At 54.6% G+C, this 14690-nt stretch overlaps 2 protein-coding genes across 2 annotated transcripts; both read right to left on the bottom strand.

The window, feature by feature from the left end:
* Positions 1-10716: 10716 nt before the first annotated feature.
* CHC_T00000709001 (hypothetical protein) lies at positions 10717-12717 on the bottom strand. The gene has a single exon (XM_005710508.1). The coding sequence runs from the start codon at positions 12715-12717 to the stop codon at positions 10717-10719; it is 2001 nt and encodes a 666-aa protein (XP_005710565.1).
* A 2-nt stretch (positions 12718-12719) lies between these two features.
* Positions 12720-13535, bottom strand: CHC_T00000708001 (hypothetical protein). Its single transcript, XM_005710507.1, has one exon. The coding sequence runs from the start codon at positions 13533-13535 to the stop codon at positions 12720-12722; it is 816 nt and encodes a 271-aa protein (XP_005710564.1).
* Positions 13536-14690: the final 1155 nt, after the last annotated feature.

The following is a 14690-nucleotide window of genomic DNA, read 5'->3' as shown; positions in this document are numbered from 1 at the left end:
CGGTGTAACTGAACGTGTCTCTGCGGACAGAAAACGAAAGGAAGCTCGCGCGGCTTACCTTATGCAGAAGAACAACGGAGTGTGATCGAATCGCACTGAGAAATGGAGAACGAGTCATGGAACGACAAACTGAAACGAGACGGACCGATCGTCTACCCCTTCGCTGCGCGCGGTCGCACCAGATGCTGCGCTGTCAACATATTCGAACTCCGACGGCGAGATGCACGCTTGGCAAAATCCGTGGCCAAACGAGGACGCACGTGTCCGCAGCTGATTTGTCCTGCTTAATTTTTGCGCAAATTTTGAAGTGGGACACATGAGTCCTTAGCGCACGCGCCGTGCGTAATTTTTCGGAAAATATTTTTTGCAAAATTTGAGCTGGGCGCTCAAGGCGAGGAGGGGGCCATGTGGTATATCGCCAAGTGTCCACTAGTGTACATACTGTACTCGATCACCCGATGGTGTATGACTAGGACCGCATTGGTTAATTCCCAATTCGAAAGGTAATTACCTTAACGCCCGGTAAGTTGGGCAGCACAGTTCGCGTCCGTGTACGTACTGTACTCGAATCATACCGTCAAATGTATGATACCGGCGTACCTCGCTGGCGCCCAAGTGCAGGACCGTTACTGCCCGATGTGTAGTCGTACCGTTACAGTCTGGCACTGTAAGAACGGGGACTACAGTAGTAGATATAATAAAGTAGGGAAGGGGAAGGACTCGAGGGGATCATCGATCAACGCAGTGGCATGATCTCGAGGGCCGACCCCTTTGTCCCTTGGTTTTGTGCCTAAGTCTTTCGCCTGACTACGTTTTCGTCTTCCCTTTTTGTACATCGAGTACAACGAAAAGTACGCCACCGCAGGGGTAACGCACGACGAGCGCTCCGCATAGCGCCCGGATTCGTCCTCCGTGACGGCGTCGCCTCCGCACGGCGTCGAGTTACCACGTCGAGGACGTCGATCTGCCATTCGTGGCATCGTTGTGTCGAACCCACACAGTTCTACCAAACCTCTACCAACCAGCTACCGAACTCCCTTCCGTCTTGTTTTGTGGGTCTTACTACACGTGTGCACGGCACTCGTCGCGTCTCGCACGCCTCGAACTACAGTACGACGTGTCGCAGCTCCCGCTACCCGAAGCCGGTCGAGCGCGGCACGTTCTACTACAGTAGTCAACGTGGCGGGCTGGTTCCCAGGTGTCGTCGTCCGTAGAATAGCCATACCAGTGAACGCGAAACACCGGAATTCCGTCCGAGCCGGCGGCATGTCCGGAGAGGGATTCTACGACGTACTCGGTGGGTAACACTCCCGGGGAGGTCGGAGAACGCGGCGGAGGTGGGGCCGGCGACGGTGGCAGGCCAGCGTCGCTGATGTTAAAGGCACACCTCGCGGCAAGGGCCGGTATGGCCTCCGACAGGGCCTGTTGGACGGCTCGCATCGCGGGTGTCGGTGCGGAAGGTTCGGGTGTCTCTCGCAAGGGAGCAAGCGTGGCCCGATCGTGTAAGCTGCCCTTCGCCCATCTTGGCGGGACGCCATTTCTCCCTCGGGCGCGACACGTGTCATTGGAGGTCGCGGCTCGGGGGGGCGTACGCGCCTTCCCGGGCGACCCCGGCGCACTGCGGGGTGCCCGTTTTTCTCTCGCCGATGCAGTAGCCGTAGCCCTTAGGTTCGACGATGGAACCTCCCTTACCTGGGAGGGGGTGGGAGCGAGTCGAGATATAACCCGCTCCGGGGTTCCGCTGGTCAGGGCATCCATCAGTCCCGGAGCGTGCGCGGGGGAAGGCGCCGGGGTGGCGGCGTCCTCCGCCAGCTCGAGGTCGTCGAGCGGTAGATTACCCAACTGTCCCTCAATGCCTCTCCCTCGGATGGGAGTCGTGTCCGACGACGGGGGTTCCCCATCATCGCGCTGATCCGCCAACGAGGGCGCAGCGCCCCCTACCGCATTTCATAGCGGGGGGGCCTTGACGACTTTATCTCGAGAGATTCTGTCCTTCAACCCGGTGCCTCGAAGGACGGTGACAGTATGGTCATCCACCTTTACCACGGGGAACGGTCCCTCAGTGCGCGGTGCGAGTTTGTTTTTCACCCGATCCTTGTCGGTTCGCTCCTCTGAGCGTAATGCCGCTTCTCGGTTAACGAGGACTTGGTCCCCTACTTGATATTCCGGCGTAGGGAGTCGAATCCGCTTGTCAAAGTCGTTCTTATAGCGTTCCTGTCCGGCGCGTAGGTTCTTGTCAGCCGTGGCCATGAGGCCGCGCAACCACGCGAGGAAGCGGAACTTGAAATGCGCCCGTGAGGCGGAGGGTTCCAACAGCGGAGTTTGCTGTAGGGACAGCGGACTCGGCGTTCGGGATAACACCAGCTCAAATGGCCTCATGCCGATCATGCGGTTGACCGTGCAGTTGTAGCCGTAGGTGAGGGCATCCGTGTACTGGTCCTAGTCACGTTGGTTATCGGCCAGATAGTGCCGTAGAGTTGAGACCAACGTTCTGTTGAATCTTTCCACCTGCCCATTAGTCTGGGGGTGATATGCGGTTGTGAACACACTTTCAATAGAGAGGATTTTGCACACTGCGAGGAAGAACCTCGAAGTGAATTGACTCCCGTTGTCGGAGAGGAGCTTCACTGGGGCTCCGTAAACGAAGACCCAGTGTGAAATGAACTCCTGAGCTACTGTCTCGGCGGTGATTTTCCGTAAGGGTACGGTTCGGGTTAACTTGGAGTAACGGTCCGTCATCACCAAGAGGTAACGATGTCCTCTTGGGGTTCGGGGCAGTTCTCTAAGGATATCAATTGCGATTTACTCCAGCGGGCCTGATGGAGGGAACGTCTTCAATTCTGAGTTGTGATTACGCAATTTGATGCGGGCCTTGGCGCAGTCGGGACACATCCGGACTGTGGAATAGGCATCGACCGACATGCTTGGCCAGTAATACCGCTGCCGGAGCGTGTAGAATAAACGCCGACCTCCAGGGTGACCTGAGGTGGCGGGATAATGCGATAAATACAGCACCCTGTCACGGAGGGTTGTTGGGACGACAATTTGTTCGACACCATCCAGGTGGCCTTTCCGACAGATTAAACCTTCTGTGTTGATGAAGAACCGTGACAAACGGAGTTGGGCGGAACCCTCTCCCTTCGCAAGACGGGAAGCCACCTCCTTACACAGGGGATCGGAGAGTTGCTCCCGCGAAAAATCGTCGTGCGTCAGCGCGGCCTTTGATGCCGGGGGTTCCAAGGCATAACAGCCGGATGTCACGTCGACCTCAGGGTCGTCATCATTTTCCTCTGTGAACAGAGGATCGTCCTCAAGGTCCAAAGCTGAGTAACAAGGTATCTCCTCGTCCACCGGGACGGTAGTACCCCCCGTGGAGGGTATACGACTTAAAGCGTCGGCAAGGCAATTCTTGATTCCCTTCACGCAGGTAACGTCGAAGTCGTATTCGGCAAGGCGCAAGCGCCACCGGGCAAGTCGACCACTCGCATCGACGAGGTTCATGAGCCACCTGAGAGAATGGTGATCGGTGTTGACTGTAAACCGCTCGCGTTCCAGGTAGGGCCGCAGCGTTTGAATCGCCCATACGATGGCGAGGCATTCTTTCTCGGTCGTCGAGTAATTGCGTTCCGCTGTAGATAGCGTGCGGGACCAATACCCAACCGGGTATCGGTGCCCATCCTCATGGGTTTGTAGCAAGGTACAACCCAGTTGAGCGTCTGACGCATCGGTATCGAGCGAGTAGGGTAACCCGAGGCCAGGAAGCTTCAACACCGGGGGTGATATTAGACACTCCTTCAACGTGTTGAAGGCCGTGGTTTGGACCTCCGCAAAGGTGGGAAGGAGATCTGGTTCTCCTTCCCACCTTTGCGGAGGTCCTCCTTCTCGTCCCCCTCCTCTATCCCTTCCGGCCCGCCCGCCCGCCCTTCCCCCCCGCTCTCCCGCCTCCTCCCCCCGCGCCCGCGCCGTCCCTCCTCCGCGCCGTCCTGGAAGCAGCCGGCCGTCCTCGCCCTACACGCGCGTGCCTACAACGGCTCGCACCACCTCCTCTCGCTTTTCACGGCAGGCGTCGACACCCAGTCCTTCTCGCGCGTCTTCACGCCGGCGGCCTGCCTCGTAGCGCGCGCCCACGTCTTCCCGCTGCGCGCCGCGCGCGCCGCGCGCGCGGAGTGCCTCGTCCCGCGCGCCGCCCTCGCGGACGGCGCACACGTCGAGCTGCTCCTGCTGCATGACCGCGCCCTGCGCGACGCCCAGGCACACCCGACACGCCGCAACGGCGAGCTCTTCGAGCTGCTCCCCGGCGACGTCCACCCCGTCGAGGACGAGCGCAAGCTCACGCTGCACGCGCCCGCTTTACGTGCGCACTTGCGTGAAGGCGGCGGCCCGGGCGTGGCCCGCGTGCGCTCGCACGTGACATGGGCTGACGCGGCCCTGGATACGTCCACCGGCAGGCGGTGGGAGCTGTGCTTGATGACCGCGATGAAGCAGTACCCGTTCCTGCTCCCGCCGTGGCTGCAGTATTACAAGCGCATGGGCGTCGACCAGGTGTTTGTGTACGATAACGGCGCCACGGAGGATCTGAGGGATGTACTTTGCGGGTGGGAGGGCTTTGCGCAGGCTGTGTGGTGGCCGTGGCCGCGCAGTCAGATGCAGAGTAACAACCACTTTCTCCTCGCAAGTGCCAACCGCTGTCGCTACGTCGCGTTTTTTGACGCCGATGAGTTCGTCATGGTCGGCGGCCAGCCCGGGAGGGAGGGCGGCTTGAAGCGCTACGTCAAACTCAGAAACGCGCAGGGGTTCAACCAGATCTCGTTCCGCTTTCTGGTCATGGTCAACTCAGGGTTTGTCCGTCGACCAAAAGGCGACTTGCCGGAGCTCTATGTCCACAGAGCCGCAGAGCAGCCCATGTCAAGTGGCAAGGTCGTGATTGAGCGAGATCGGGAATGGATCGACCACAAGATTCATATTGTCAAGGGGAAGGGGCAAAAGATGTATTGGAAAACGACGCTGGAGTTGGATCCGAATACGCTAGAGCACAGCGCGATGGTCGTGCATTATACGCACAGGTCGTGGGAGGACTTCGTGGCGAAGAACGAGGTCGGCGGCGCGAGTGTTATGACCACGGGGAGGCCGCCGAAAAAGCTCGACAAAGACAAGCCCGATCCAGAGTATATGAACGAGAACAAGGTGAGGTTTGACGCGTTTCGGAGCAGGTGGCGAAAGACGATGAAGATCAAGAATACAGGGAGGGTCATGGTTACGTGGAGGAGGAATGGGGCGTGGTGTACGGCGCGATATTGTCCGTCGTGTTGGCGCAGAGAGTTGGAAGGGACTAGATGTGAGACGGGGAAGTTGACAACGTAAAGAGCATTCGAGGATTGTAGCAATAGAGAACTCGCGGCGCAGCGTCTCTTGTAGACATGCAACTTTAGCACCGGCGAATACGTGTTTGTGTACGTAACTTTCCTCTAACATGTTACCTCCTGAGTAAGACTAGCTCAACAGCTGCTGGGAGGTATCCTGTACGGCCGTGGAGGTGTGTAATTCTGTGTTCACCTCACTTGATGTAGTCGGTGCCCCGCAACACTGTGATCATACTATAATTGCGTGGCTAATAGCAATAATTACCTGTCCGTCCATGTGCATCTATGTGAGTCAAGACATAGCTACCTTGTCCACTGCATTGGTTCACTTCCCTTTTGTGTACCTCGATACACTTTTCTATAAGTACTGCAGGAGATCGCTACTCGGAAATGGTGCAGCAGCTACACCGATTTGATCCACCTCATCCGATACATTAAAGTTCTCACATTGTTTCCCTCTCCACAGTTGTCTTTATATCCAGTTATGGGCCCAGATCTGCCCTCGCGTCCTCGATTCTCTTGGGACATCAAGACCCCTCCTTGGACAGATGGGAAGGGTTCTCAGGAAGGATACTTCGATTCAGTTCAACTATGGAAGCAGTTTCACGATGCTCTTCAAGCTACCAATCCAAACAAGATACCTGGCAACCTTCAAGGCATTGTTTTGAAGTCGCAACTTTATGGAAGAGCCAAAGATATTGTTAAGCGAATTCCTTCTGATACTATCACCGCTGATGACGGTGCACTCGCAGTTGCAAAATTGATTCACAAAGTGGACCCGCTTTCCAAAGTTTCCGAGTGCTATGAGAGATTCACTGGGTTACTGCAGACGAAAAGAGGATCAAATGAGTCTCTCAAAAACGTTGAGTCCAGATTTTTCGCCCTTGTTTGCCGCTTCAAAGATACATCTGATACCCATGATGCTCTTCTACCGGATTCACTTGTCTCCTTTATGCTGTTGGCGAACTGCAACATCGATAACAACCAACGTATAGCCATACTAGCCGCTTCCGCTCCGAAACCCTCAGATGATGCAGAAAATTCAGTACTGGACAAGATATCCTATGAAAGCGTTTCCTCGATCATTCGCTCCTCTGACAATCCAACTGAATCAAGATCAAGCTACACTGAGACTCTGTATGCGCACAGTGCTCAACGCTTTCGTTCTGGTTATCGGAAGCAGCGAAAAAGACTGGCACCTCACGAGCTTGCTGACTTGAAAAGCAAATCGATATGCAGGTCCTGTGGCGTTAAAGGGCATTGGGCCAACAATAATATTTGTCATAAGTCTGGCCCAGCAGCTACAAAAAGTCCCATCAAGCATTCACATCCACGCCAACATCATCATCCACGCCAACATCATCTCCCACAACATGCAGAGCAAAACGGAAACAGAACTGGAAGCGTGGCCTTTTTTATGGGCACGTTATCCCATGACATCACCGATGGAATGTTAGGACCGTTGGTCGATGATGGAGCACCGTACAGTGGCCTAGGCATGCAACAACTTACGGATATCGCGGAACAAATCATGGTTGGATGGAATGGGCAGCTTGGGATTTTACCACCAGAAGTTCGCGACCGGCCGTTTTGGCAATACGGAAGTGGTTCGCATGCGAGTATGAGAAGACGAATTCTTGGTACAATTGTTTTGTCCATGAGATCTGATCAGAACGAGCAGGTAGACGTAACACATCTCGTTATTGAAGGCTCCTCCCAATGGGTCATTGGCAGGAATGTCACGAAATGTACCGACATTATTCATCTAAACGGTAATTACATTCGGTTCAAGCATATCTCCGGCAGACAAATCTCAAATGTGCAGCTTGAGGACCACGGGGATCACAGCTATATTCCGTTGAGCCGTTTCTTTCACAAAACAGTTGCCTCCATCAACGACCCAGATACAAATGCCCTTTTCGCATACTCATCTGGGACATCCCCCGATTCATTTATTGCATCTTCCCTGGATATGAGGCACATTCTTCAACGAGTTCATGAACATGTATGTGGACACGCCAGTTACACTGACATGCGTACATTGCTGCAAAGGAATCAACTGTGGACTGATGAATCGCGTCTACTACTGTCATCGATATTGGAAAACTGTCCCCATTGCATCCTCACGAAACCCCCAACGGGAATGCGCCCTGTCTCTCTGTCCAGTCTGACATCAAATTTCAATGAGGCTGTATGTGTGGATCTTTTTTTTGACGGAACAATTATGTTTCATTTAATGGACAAAGCTACCAGATACTCTTTTGCAGCTGTGGTTCAATCAACAAAAATATCTGAGGCCATAATTCTTTTCGACACTGCTTGGATCAACATGTATTGGGCTCCAGGCATAGTTTTCAGAGATAAGGCTTTTGACACCGACCAATTTCGAAACCACTTGAAGTATCACGACATTCAGTTTGCGCCGATCCCTGCCAGGCGCCATAACAAAAACGCTATTGAGTCTAAACACCGCGTCATTAGAGACGTTTACCTTAGGCTCTCAGGCCAGCATCCCACTGTCAGTCAAGCCCTACTAGCCGTTAATGCTGTAAGGGTCTCAAATGACCTGTATGGGAACGACCTAGCCTCCGCCTATGAGCTTGCACATGGCTATTCCAGACCATTCCTGACCAAGCATCGCATTGCACTTCCCGATGAAATAAGAGAGGCACACGAGGATCTGATTGCGAAAAGAAAATTAAATAAGATTATGAGATCCCATTCGATCAAAGAAAATCGCATCAATACAGGAGATATGGTCCAAGTTTATGTCAAGCATGAAAATGAGAAGCGTGGAGTATGGTCAGAGCCAAAGCCGGTTCTAAAATTTGACAATGCATCTAGAACAGTTACATTTTCTGGAAAAGGATCACGTGTCCTTGAGGTAGCTGTCGAAGATGTCCGCCACGCTCTTGCATCTAGAACTCTCACTGCAATTATTCAGGATGCGATGGATACTTGTGATGAACACCTGTCTGAAGCGCTTGTTGCACCTTCTCACTCCGACCAGGATAGGAATTCTCAGAAAACTGCTTGTACTTCAAATAATGATTTTTCTGAGATTAACAATCTTGGGATACATCCTGCATTCGAAGGGGACTATTATCTGACGTATGCACCCGGTGGTACTGCGATACAATCAGCCAGGATCGAACTCCTGCCAGGCACGACTCTCTCTAGTTCTATGCAAAAAGACCTTAAAACATATGAATCACGTTTCGGAAGCAAAGAATTCATGCTTCATGAGACACAAGGTCTTCCAACCCATGTGACTCACAACGCCTACGTCACAGAAGAATCCTCATTCCTCAGTTCCTGCACAAAAGTTCACCGCGCAAAAGTTTCTATGTATGCAAATGTCATTGGAAGTCATGTCCTCTACAAGATCAAGACACTAGACGACGATTCCAGGCTCTGTAAAGCACGCATTGCGCCACATGGAAATCATGACAATGAAAAGGCAACTCTCAAGACGGATTCTGCATCTTGCCCTCCGGTTGGATTCCGCTTTCTGCTGTCAATCTGTGTGATTTACCGGTGGTTTGTCTCAAAAATAGATGTGAAGAGTGCCTTTCTTTAATCTGGCAAAGCTGAAAGGGATGTTTACGTCACGCCACCACGCGAATGCCAAGACCGATGATTTGTGTGGCTTCTGGACGTGGCAACGTATGGTTTAGTGAATGCGAACGCAAAGTGGCAGCGCCATTCTGATGACACGCTTCTGGAAATAGGACTGTGCTCACTTTCTACAAGTCTTCTACTTGAAGGATGAAAATCGACAGGTACTACTCGCTGTAAAAGTTGTCGTTGATATCCTAGTTGGTGGATCCGAGGAACATAAGAAACGATTTATCGAGAAATTCAAAGCTGTATACACGTTAGGCACAATTGTGCACCTTCCCGGACACGTAAAGTTCTTTGGAATTTCCGTCACACAAGATGAGAATGTTGTCATCAATATTTCTAATGACGACAAAATGCAAGAAATCACTCCATACTGTCTTCCGCGTCTCCGCCGAAAAGATATTCATGAACCATTGAACTCCGTAGAGAAGCATGCATTTCAGTCTATCAACGGTTCCCTTGGATTCCTCGGTATGTGCGTCAGTCCTTTTACTGCATTTGCATCTAGCCACCTGCAACAAACTGGTGGAACCCCAACTGTGCATGATCTTGTGCGGCAAGCTGCCCAACTCAAAGACGTCAAACACCTGGGCGCCACCTCCTGCTACAAAAGACCGGTCCAAAAAGGTCACAAGAATCTCACATTTATTATTTTCGCTGATGCGGGTAGGCCGTCCACACATGGACAGCTAGGTTTTATCGGTGGATTGCTGATTGGTAACCTCTAGTCAGGGTCTATTGTGCACATGATAACCTGGAGTTCACATCTCTCAGCCCGACCCGTCAAGTCAATAGCATCTGCTGAAGTATTGGCATCGGGATGTGTGATAGAAGAAGGCAAGATATTATGTGACGCCTATTCCAAGCTTTTCGGAATGAAAATTCACCTGCACGTCTTGGTCGACTCCAAAGACCTGTTCAACTCTTTATCTACTTGCCGTAAACCAGAAGACAAGTCAATCAGAGCCGATGTTGCACTTCTCAGATACAATTTCGAAACACAGCTCGTCAATCAAATTATTTGGATCCCCGGCTCAATGAACTTAGCCGATCCTCTCACCAAGAAGGACTCGCCGCTCAAACAGCCGTTACAGCTTACCCTTTTTTCTGGTGAACTTCCACTTGACTTTCCACAGATGGAATGCCGAGGCTCCTCTGCACCGCTTGGTTGACAAATAAGTGCGGGGGAGTGTGTAATTCTGTGTTCACCTCACTTGATGTAGTCGGTGCCCCGCAACACTGTGATCATACTATAATTGCGTGGCTAATAGCAATAATTACCTGTCCGTCCATGTGCATCTATGTGAGTCAAGACATAGCTACCTTGTCCACTGCATTGGTTCACTTCCCTTTTGTGTACCTCGATACACTTTTCTATAAGTACTGTAGGAGAACGCTACTCGGAAATGGTGCAGCAGCTACACCGATTTGATCCACTTCATCCGATACATTAAAGTTCTCACATTGTTTCCCTCTGCACAGTTGTCTTTATATTCAGGAGGGCTCTCTCTGATTCGTGTCTGCCGTGCAGATGTTAGGGCCACCGCGTAGGATTTTGATTTGGTTTTGGAATCATGATTACCCTTTGTGCAGTCAAGTGATCCCATGGTTTCGTCCGCGTAGCCAGTGCAGCGATGAGGTCTTTGTAGTTTCGTCTTTGACGAACATAGTAAAAAGATACTGGAAGATGGTTGGATGCCGGCTGAGACGCCCGAAGAGTCGTTCACATGTCTCACAAAGGCGTCTTCTTCGGCACCCCCGGCAACCTCAGAAACGCCCGTGGCGTAGCCTTCACCTTTCTTACGGCCACAATACACTTCTTCCTTCCGTCAACATCTTCCGTCTCCTCCCCCTGCCCCTGCATCCACTCCCACGGCCACGCTTCGCGCACACTTTCCAGCTTCCCGCCCAGCCTTCTGATGGCCTCCTTCGCGGCGGCGATCTCCTCAGCGCCCGCGCCCACGCTCTTCTGCGCGAATAACGCGCCCCCCACCTTTGCCAGCGGCACGCACAGTTCGCAGCAAACGCGCATTTCCGCCAACGACCGTGCCACGACCGCGTCATACCGCCCCCGATGCATCTTACTCTGCCCGACCTCCTCTGCCCTCCCCCACACGGACGAAACGTTGGGCAGGGCCAGCTCGCGCTCCACGAGGTCGTGGAAGCGCGTCTTCTTGCGCGCGGCCTCGAGCAGCGTGACGTCCCACTGCGGCCTCGCGATGGCCAGGACGAGCCCCGGGAACCCCGCGCCCGTGCCGAAATCGACGACGCGCAGCCCGGTGGCAGCGGCCGCGGCCTCCGCGTCCAGCGCCGGTAGCAGGCTCAGCGCGTCCACGACGTGCTTGAGCAGCACGGCATCGCGCGTGCGGATCGCCGTGAGGTTGTACTGGAAAGGCTCTCGCTCAGCAGCAGATCCGTGAGCCGCACGAGGGTGTTGAGCCGCGCCACGTCCAGGCCCTGCGAGTGGGCCGCGCGGCGCAGCACCGCGTGCGCGGGGGCGATGTTTTGCTGCGTCGCGCAGCCGCGCAGCCCCACGCGCCGCAGTGGCCGCGCTCGGCATGCAGATCGCAGCACGTGACGCGCGCGCCGGGTCGGCGGCGAGACGGCGAAAGCCATGCGGCAGGGGGTGGGCCACGGAGCCATGTAGACAAAGATGGTGCGCGGGGGCGGCGGGCGAGGAGGTTAGAAATATTTGCAATGAGATCGGGGAGGATTTGTGGGTGGGGACCCGATTTTGGCGGGTAAGGAACCTGTCCGAGGCCCCACTCGTGTCCCCGGTCGGCTGTTCAACGGCCAGGTGCACGGGGACCTCTCCGCTGCCGACCGTATGACTCAAGCTGACGGGTGGCGCTCCTACACCCCAAGTACCAAGCCTGTCACCCCTGTCACCCGTGCTTAGCTCCCGTGCGGGTACTGGGCCACAATCCGTCGTTGGGGGGCGAGGAGCCTGGTGGCGTACGTCGGCCGACCCGACCGAGAAATGTCCCGGGCCAGCAGTGAACAGGTCAGTCTCGGGGACGTTGACCCCATGCTGCACGATGACACGTGAGTCCGCCCACAGCGTATCTGGCCGTAGGCCAGCAGCCCGAGCCGTCCGCATTCCATTCTCGGTCAAAATCCGGTCCGCGGAATCCTGGTCGCCGGCCCGAAGTGACTTGATTGCCTCCTCAAAAACAGGGATTAGGGCGTTGGACACTGCCGACCACCCTTTGTTGAGCAAAAGGTACGATTTGTCCTCCGAGCACAACGCGCAGCAGCGGTAGCACCCGATGGCCCTCCAACCCTTCCAGCTAATCAACACCCCGGGAAGTCGGACTAACCCGGAACAGCCGTGTCTCGGGCACCCGGTAAGACTGCCTGTACGGCGTCGCGGGGACTCGCGGACAAGTATCATGTGCACGCCCCCCTCTTCGACATTATGGTTGAGCCAGTCCCGTGCACTTCGCATAGCTGCTGAGGCCCCAACGTCGCGAGGGGTGGTAGATGTCCTGCGGGCAATCTGCCGTGCAGTGATATGCACGCTCTCCCTAACCGTGACTCGGCTGGTGCTTTCGGTGAAAATCGATATCTGCCCGGACTCCCCCTCTGCGATTCTGACGCACACTCTAGACCTTAGAGTGATGCTGCCCACGGCCTGCCTGGGTTCTTCGTAACCTCCAGGCTCTCTAAAACTCATGCTGAAATCACGTATAGGTGCTATCACCCGACCAGCCGTCATACCAAGCGATAACATATTTAGTTGTCAACTGCTTCATCGCCAAACTTACCTGCAAGATCCGCCCGGTACGTCGCCTCCTCCTTAGTAGCCACTATGTGTATATGCCCGTCACGAGCCGCAAGCCATCTCCGACCCAGTATGGAACATAGCTTCCGCTCATCTGGGTCAAGTATGCCGGTGGCGACAATCTGCCCCGCGTACAAGGGCCCGAGTGATGACCCGTTCCCGTCACAGCACTCCCGAAACAAGGAGAAGAAACAGTTTTCAACGGGGTGCATAGGAATATCGTAGGGGCTTAACGCCATAGTACGTATAGCGTGTACGGCCGGCGTCCTACTGCACCTACCCAACATGCCGTATGAGCTGTCGGCATAAAGACATGAAAGAGCGCTGCCCACCCTGCAACAAGCTGCCATTTTAGGAAATCTGACGTTCGGGTAGCCGGCCACACTCGTCCAGTCGCCATCCATGATCAGACTGAGTGAACGCTCCAGTCTCGAATCAACAAAGGCGCTCCTACCACCGGACCCTACCACGTATACGCCCGACTGCCGGCATCGACCGCACCGCATATCGCCATCGTAATCCACCCATTTCGCGGCATTGGCGGCGTCGTACAGGTCAGTGACGTAAGCGTACAGGTGCACCCCTTCTCCCAACTCGTCGATGAATACCGCTAGGTCGCTACCGCCGCCCAAATCGTCCCAATCCGGTGCGATGGTCCCATCAACAAACGCGTTCACCGTCAGTCTCCTACTGTGGTAACACTCCTGCGGCCACCACGAAGGGCAAAAAGATTCGCACTCCAGCCAGGCAGGTGGCTTTGTGTCCATGAATGTCTTAGTCATGGACCGCCAGGCGTCCGGCACACCAGCAGGTCGAGAGTGATACCTAACATAAAAGGCCCGACCGACTGCCGGAAATGGCACATTGAACTCGACCGACGGGACATCCCTCAAGGGGGCATCACCTTCTTCGACGAGCTGGACCGCACCAGCAGCAACCAGGTTGCCGAACTCATCATACATAGCTCGGGACTCAGCCATATAGCTCAGCCACCCGTGTTTGATGTTAGACGACCATAGTGATACAGCTAAGTCGCTAACCGCATCTATCCAAACCGTAAGACCTCTATATTTAAGCTGAAACCGATGGCCAACCGTTGTATAGCTCCAATCCTGGTATAGAGTCTCCGGACATGCAAATTTTGCACGTATCCAAAGTCGCATACATCCCAGGGAATCGGACAGAGCCCTTCTTCCTGGCACAACTTGGTGGACTGAGCCCACTGTAGAGCAATATGCCGCCGGGAAGCGTTGAACACTCGGATGGAATCTTTGGCACTGTACTCTGGCTTGGGGTCCTCATCACCAATGGTCCCGATGACGTCGTCGCTACTGTGTGATCTACGCCGCGACCAAGGGTAATCTGGGTCAGGGGGGGACACATCACCACCTCAGCGGCGCGGTCCACGACTAGCATCGCACACACCGACTGTCCCCCAACCTTGCGACTCGCTGTCTGTGAGCGTGCCGCTGAGTGCCGACGACGCGAGGTCGCGCTCCTGCTCCCCGCGTCCATGCCTGTCGGCGCGACTCACGAAGTGAGTCGACTGGCCTTCTATAGCCCGCGTAATGGCACGAACTACAGGATGCGGGTCTTCAACAACATGGTAACTGTTGCGCCTGCAGCCCTGCTCACAATGCTCACGGCATCGTCAGCAGCACGTGCAGCTTCGCACTGCGTGACAGTCTCCGACCACGCACTTGGGGCACGGACAGTGCGTTTCACACCTTCCACACACATGAGTAGCGTTCCATGCGCATCGAGAAATGCGCCCGGACGACGTGGTAGTGACAAATGAGCACCTAGTCATTGTGGTAGCACATACTCAACCCTCGGGTCCCATGATGAAACCCCCGCACGGTCGGAGGATCGGCCCTGACTACGCCATAAAGCAAAGAGCAGGTCGGTCCCTTCTTTCAGCC

This window comes from Chondrus crispus, genomic scaffold (assembly GCF_000350225.1).
Source record: "Chondrus crispus Stackhouse genomic scaffold, scaffold_586, whole genome shotgun sequence".
Lineage (NCBI taxonomy): Eukaryota > Rhodophyta > Florideophyceae > Gigartinales > Gigartinaceae > Chondrus > Chondrus crispus.
Note: the sequence above shows the minus strand (reverse complement) of the source record. Positions and strands in the feature narration are given on the sequence as shown.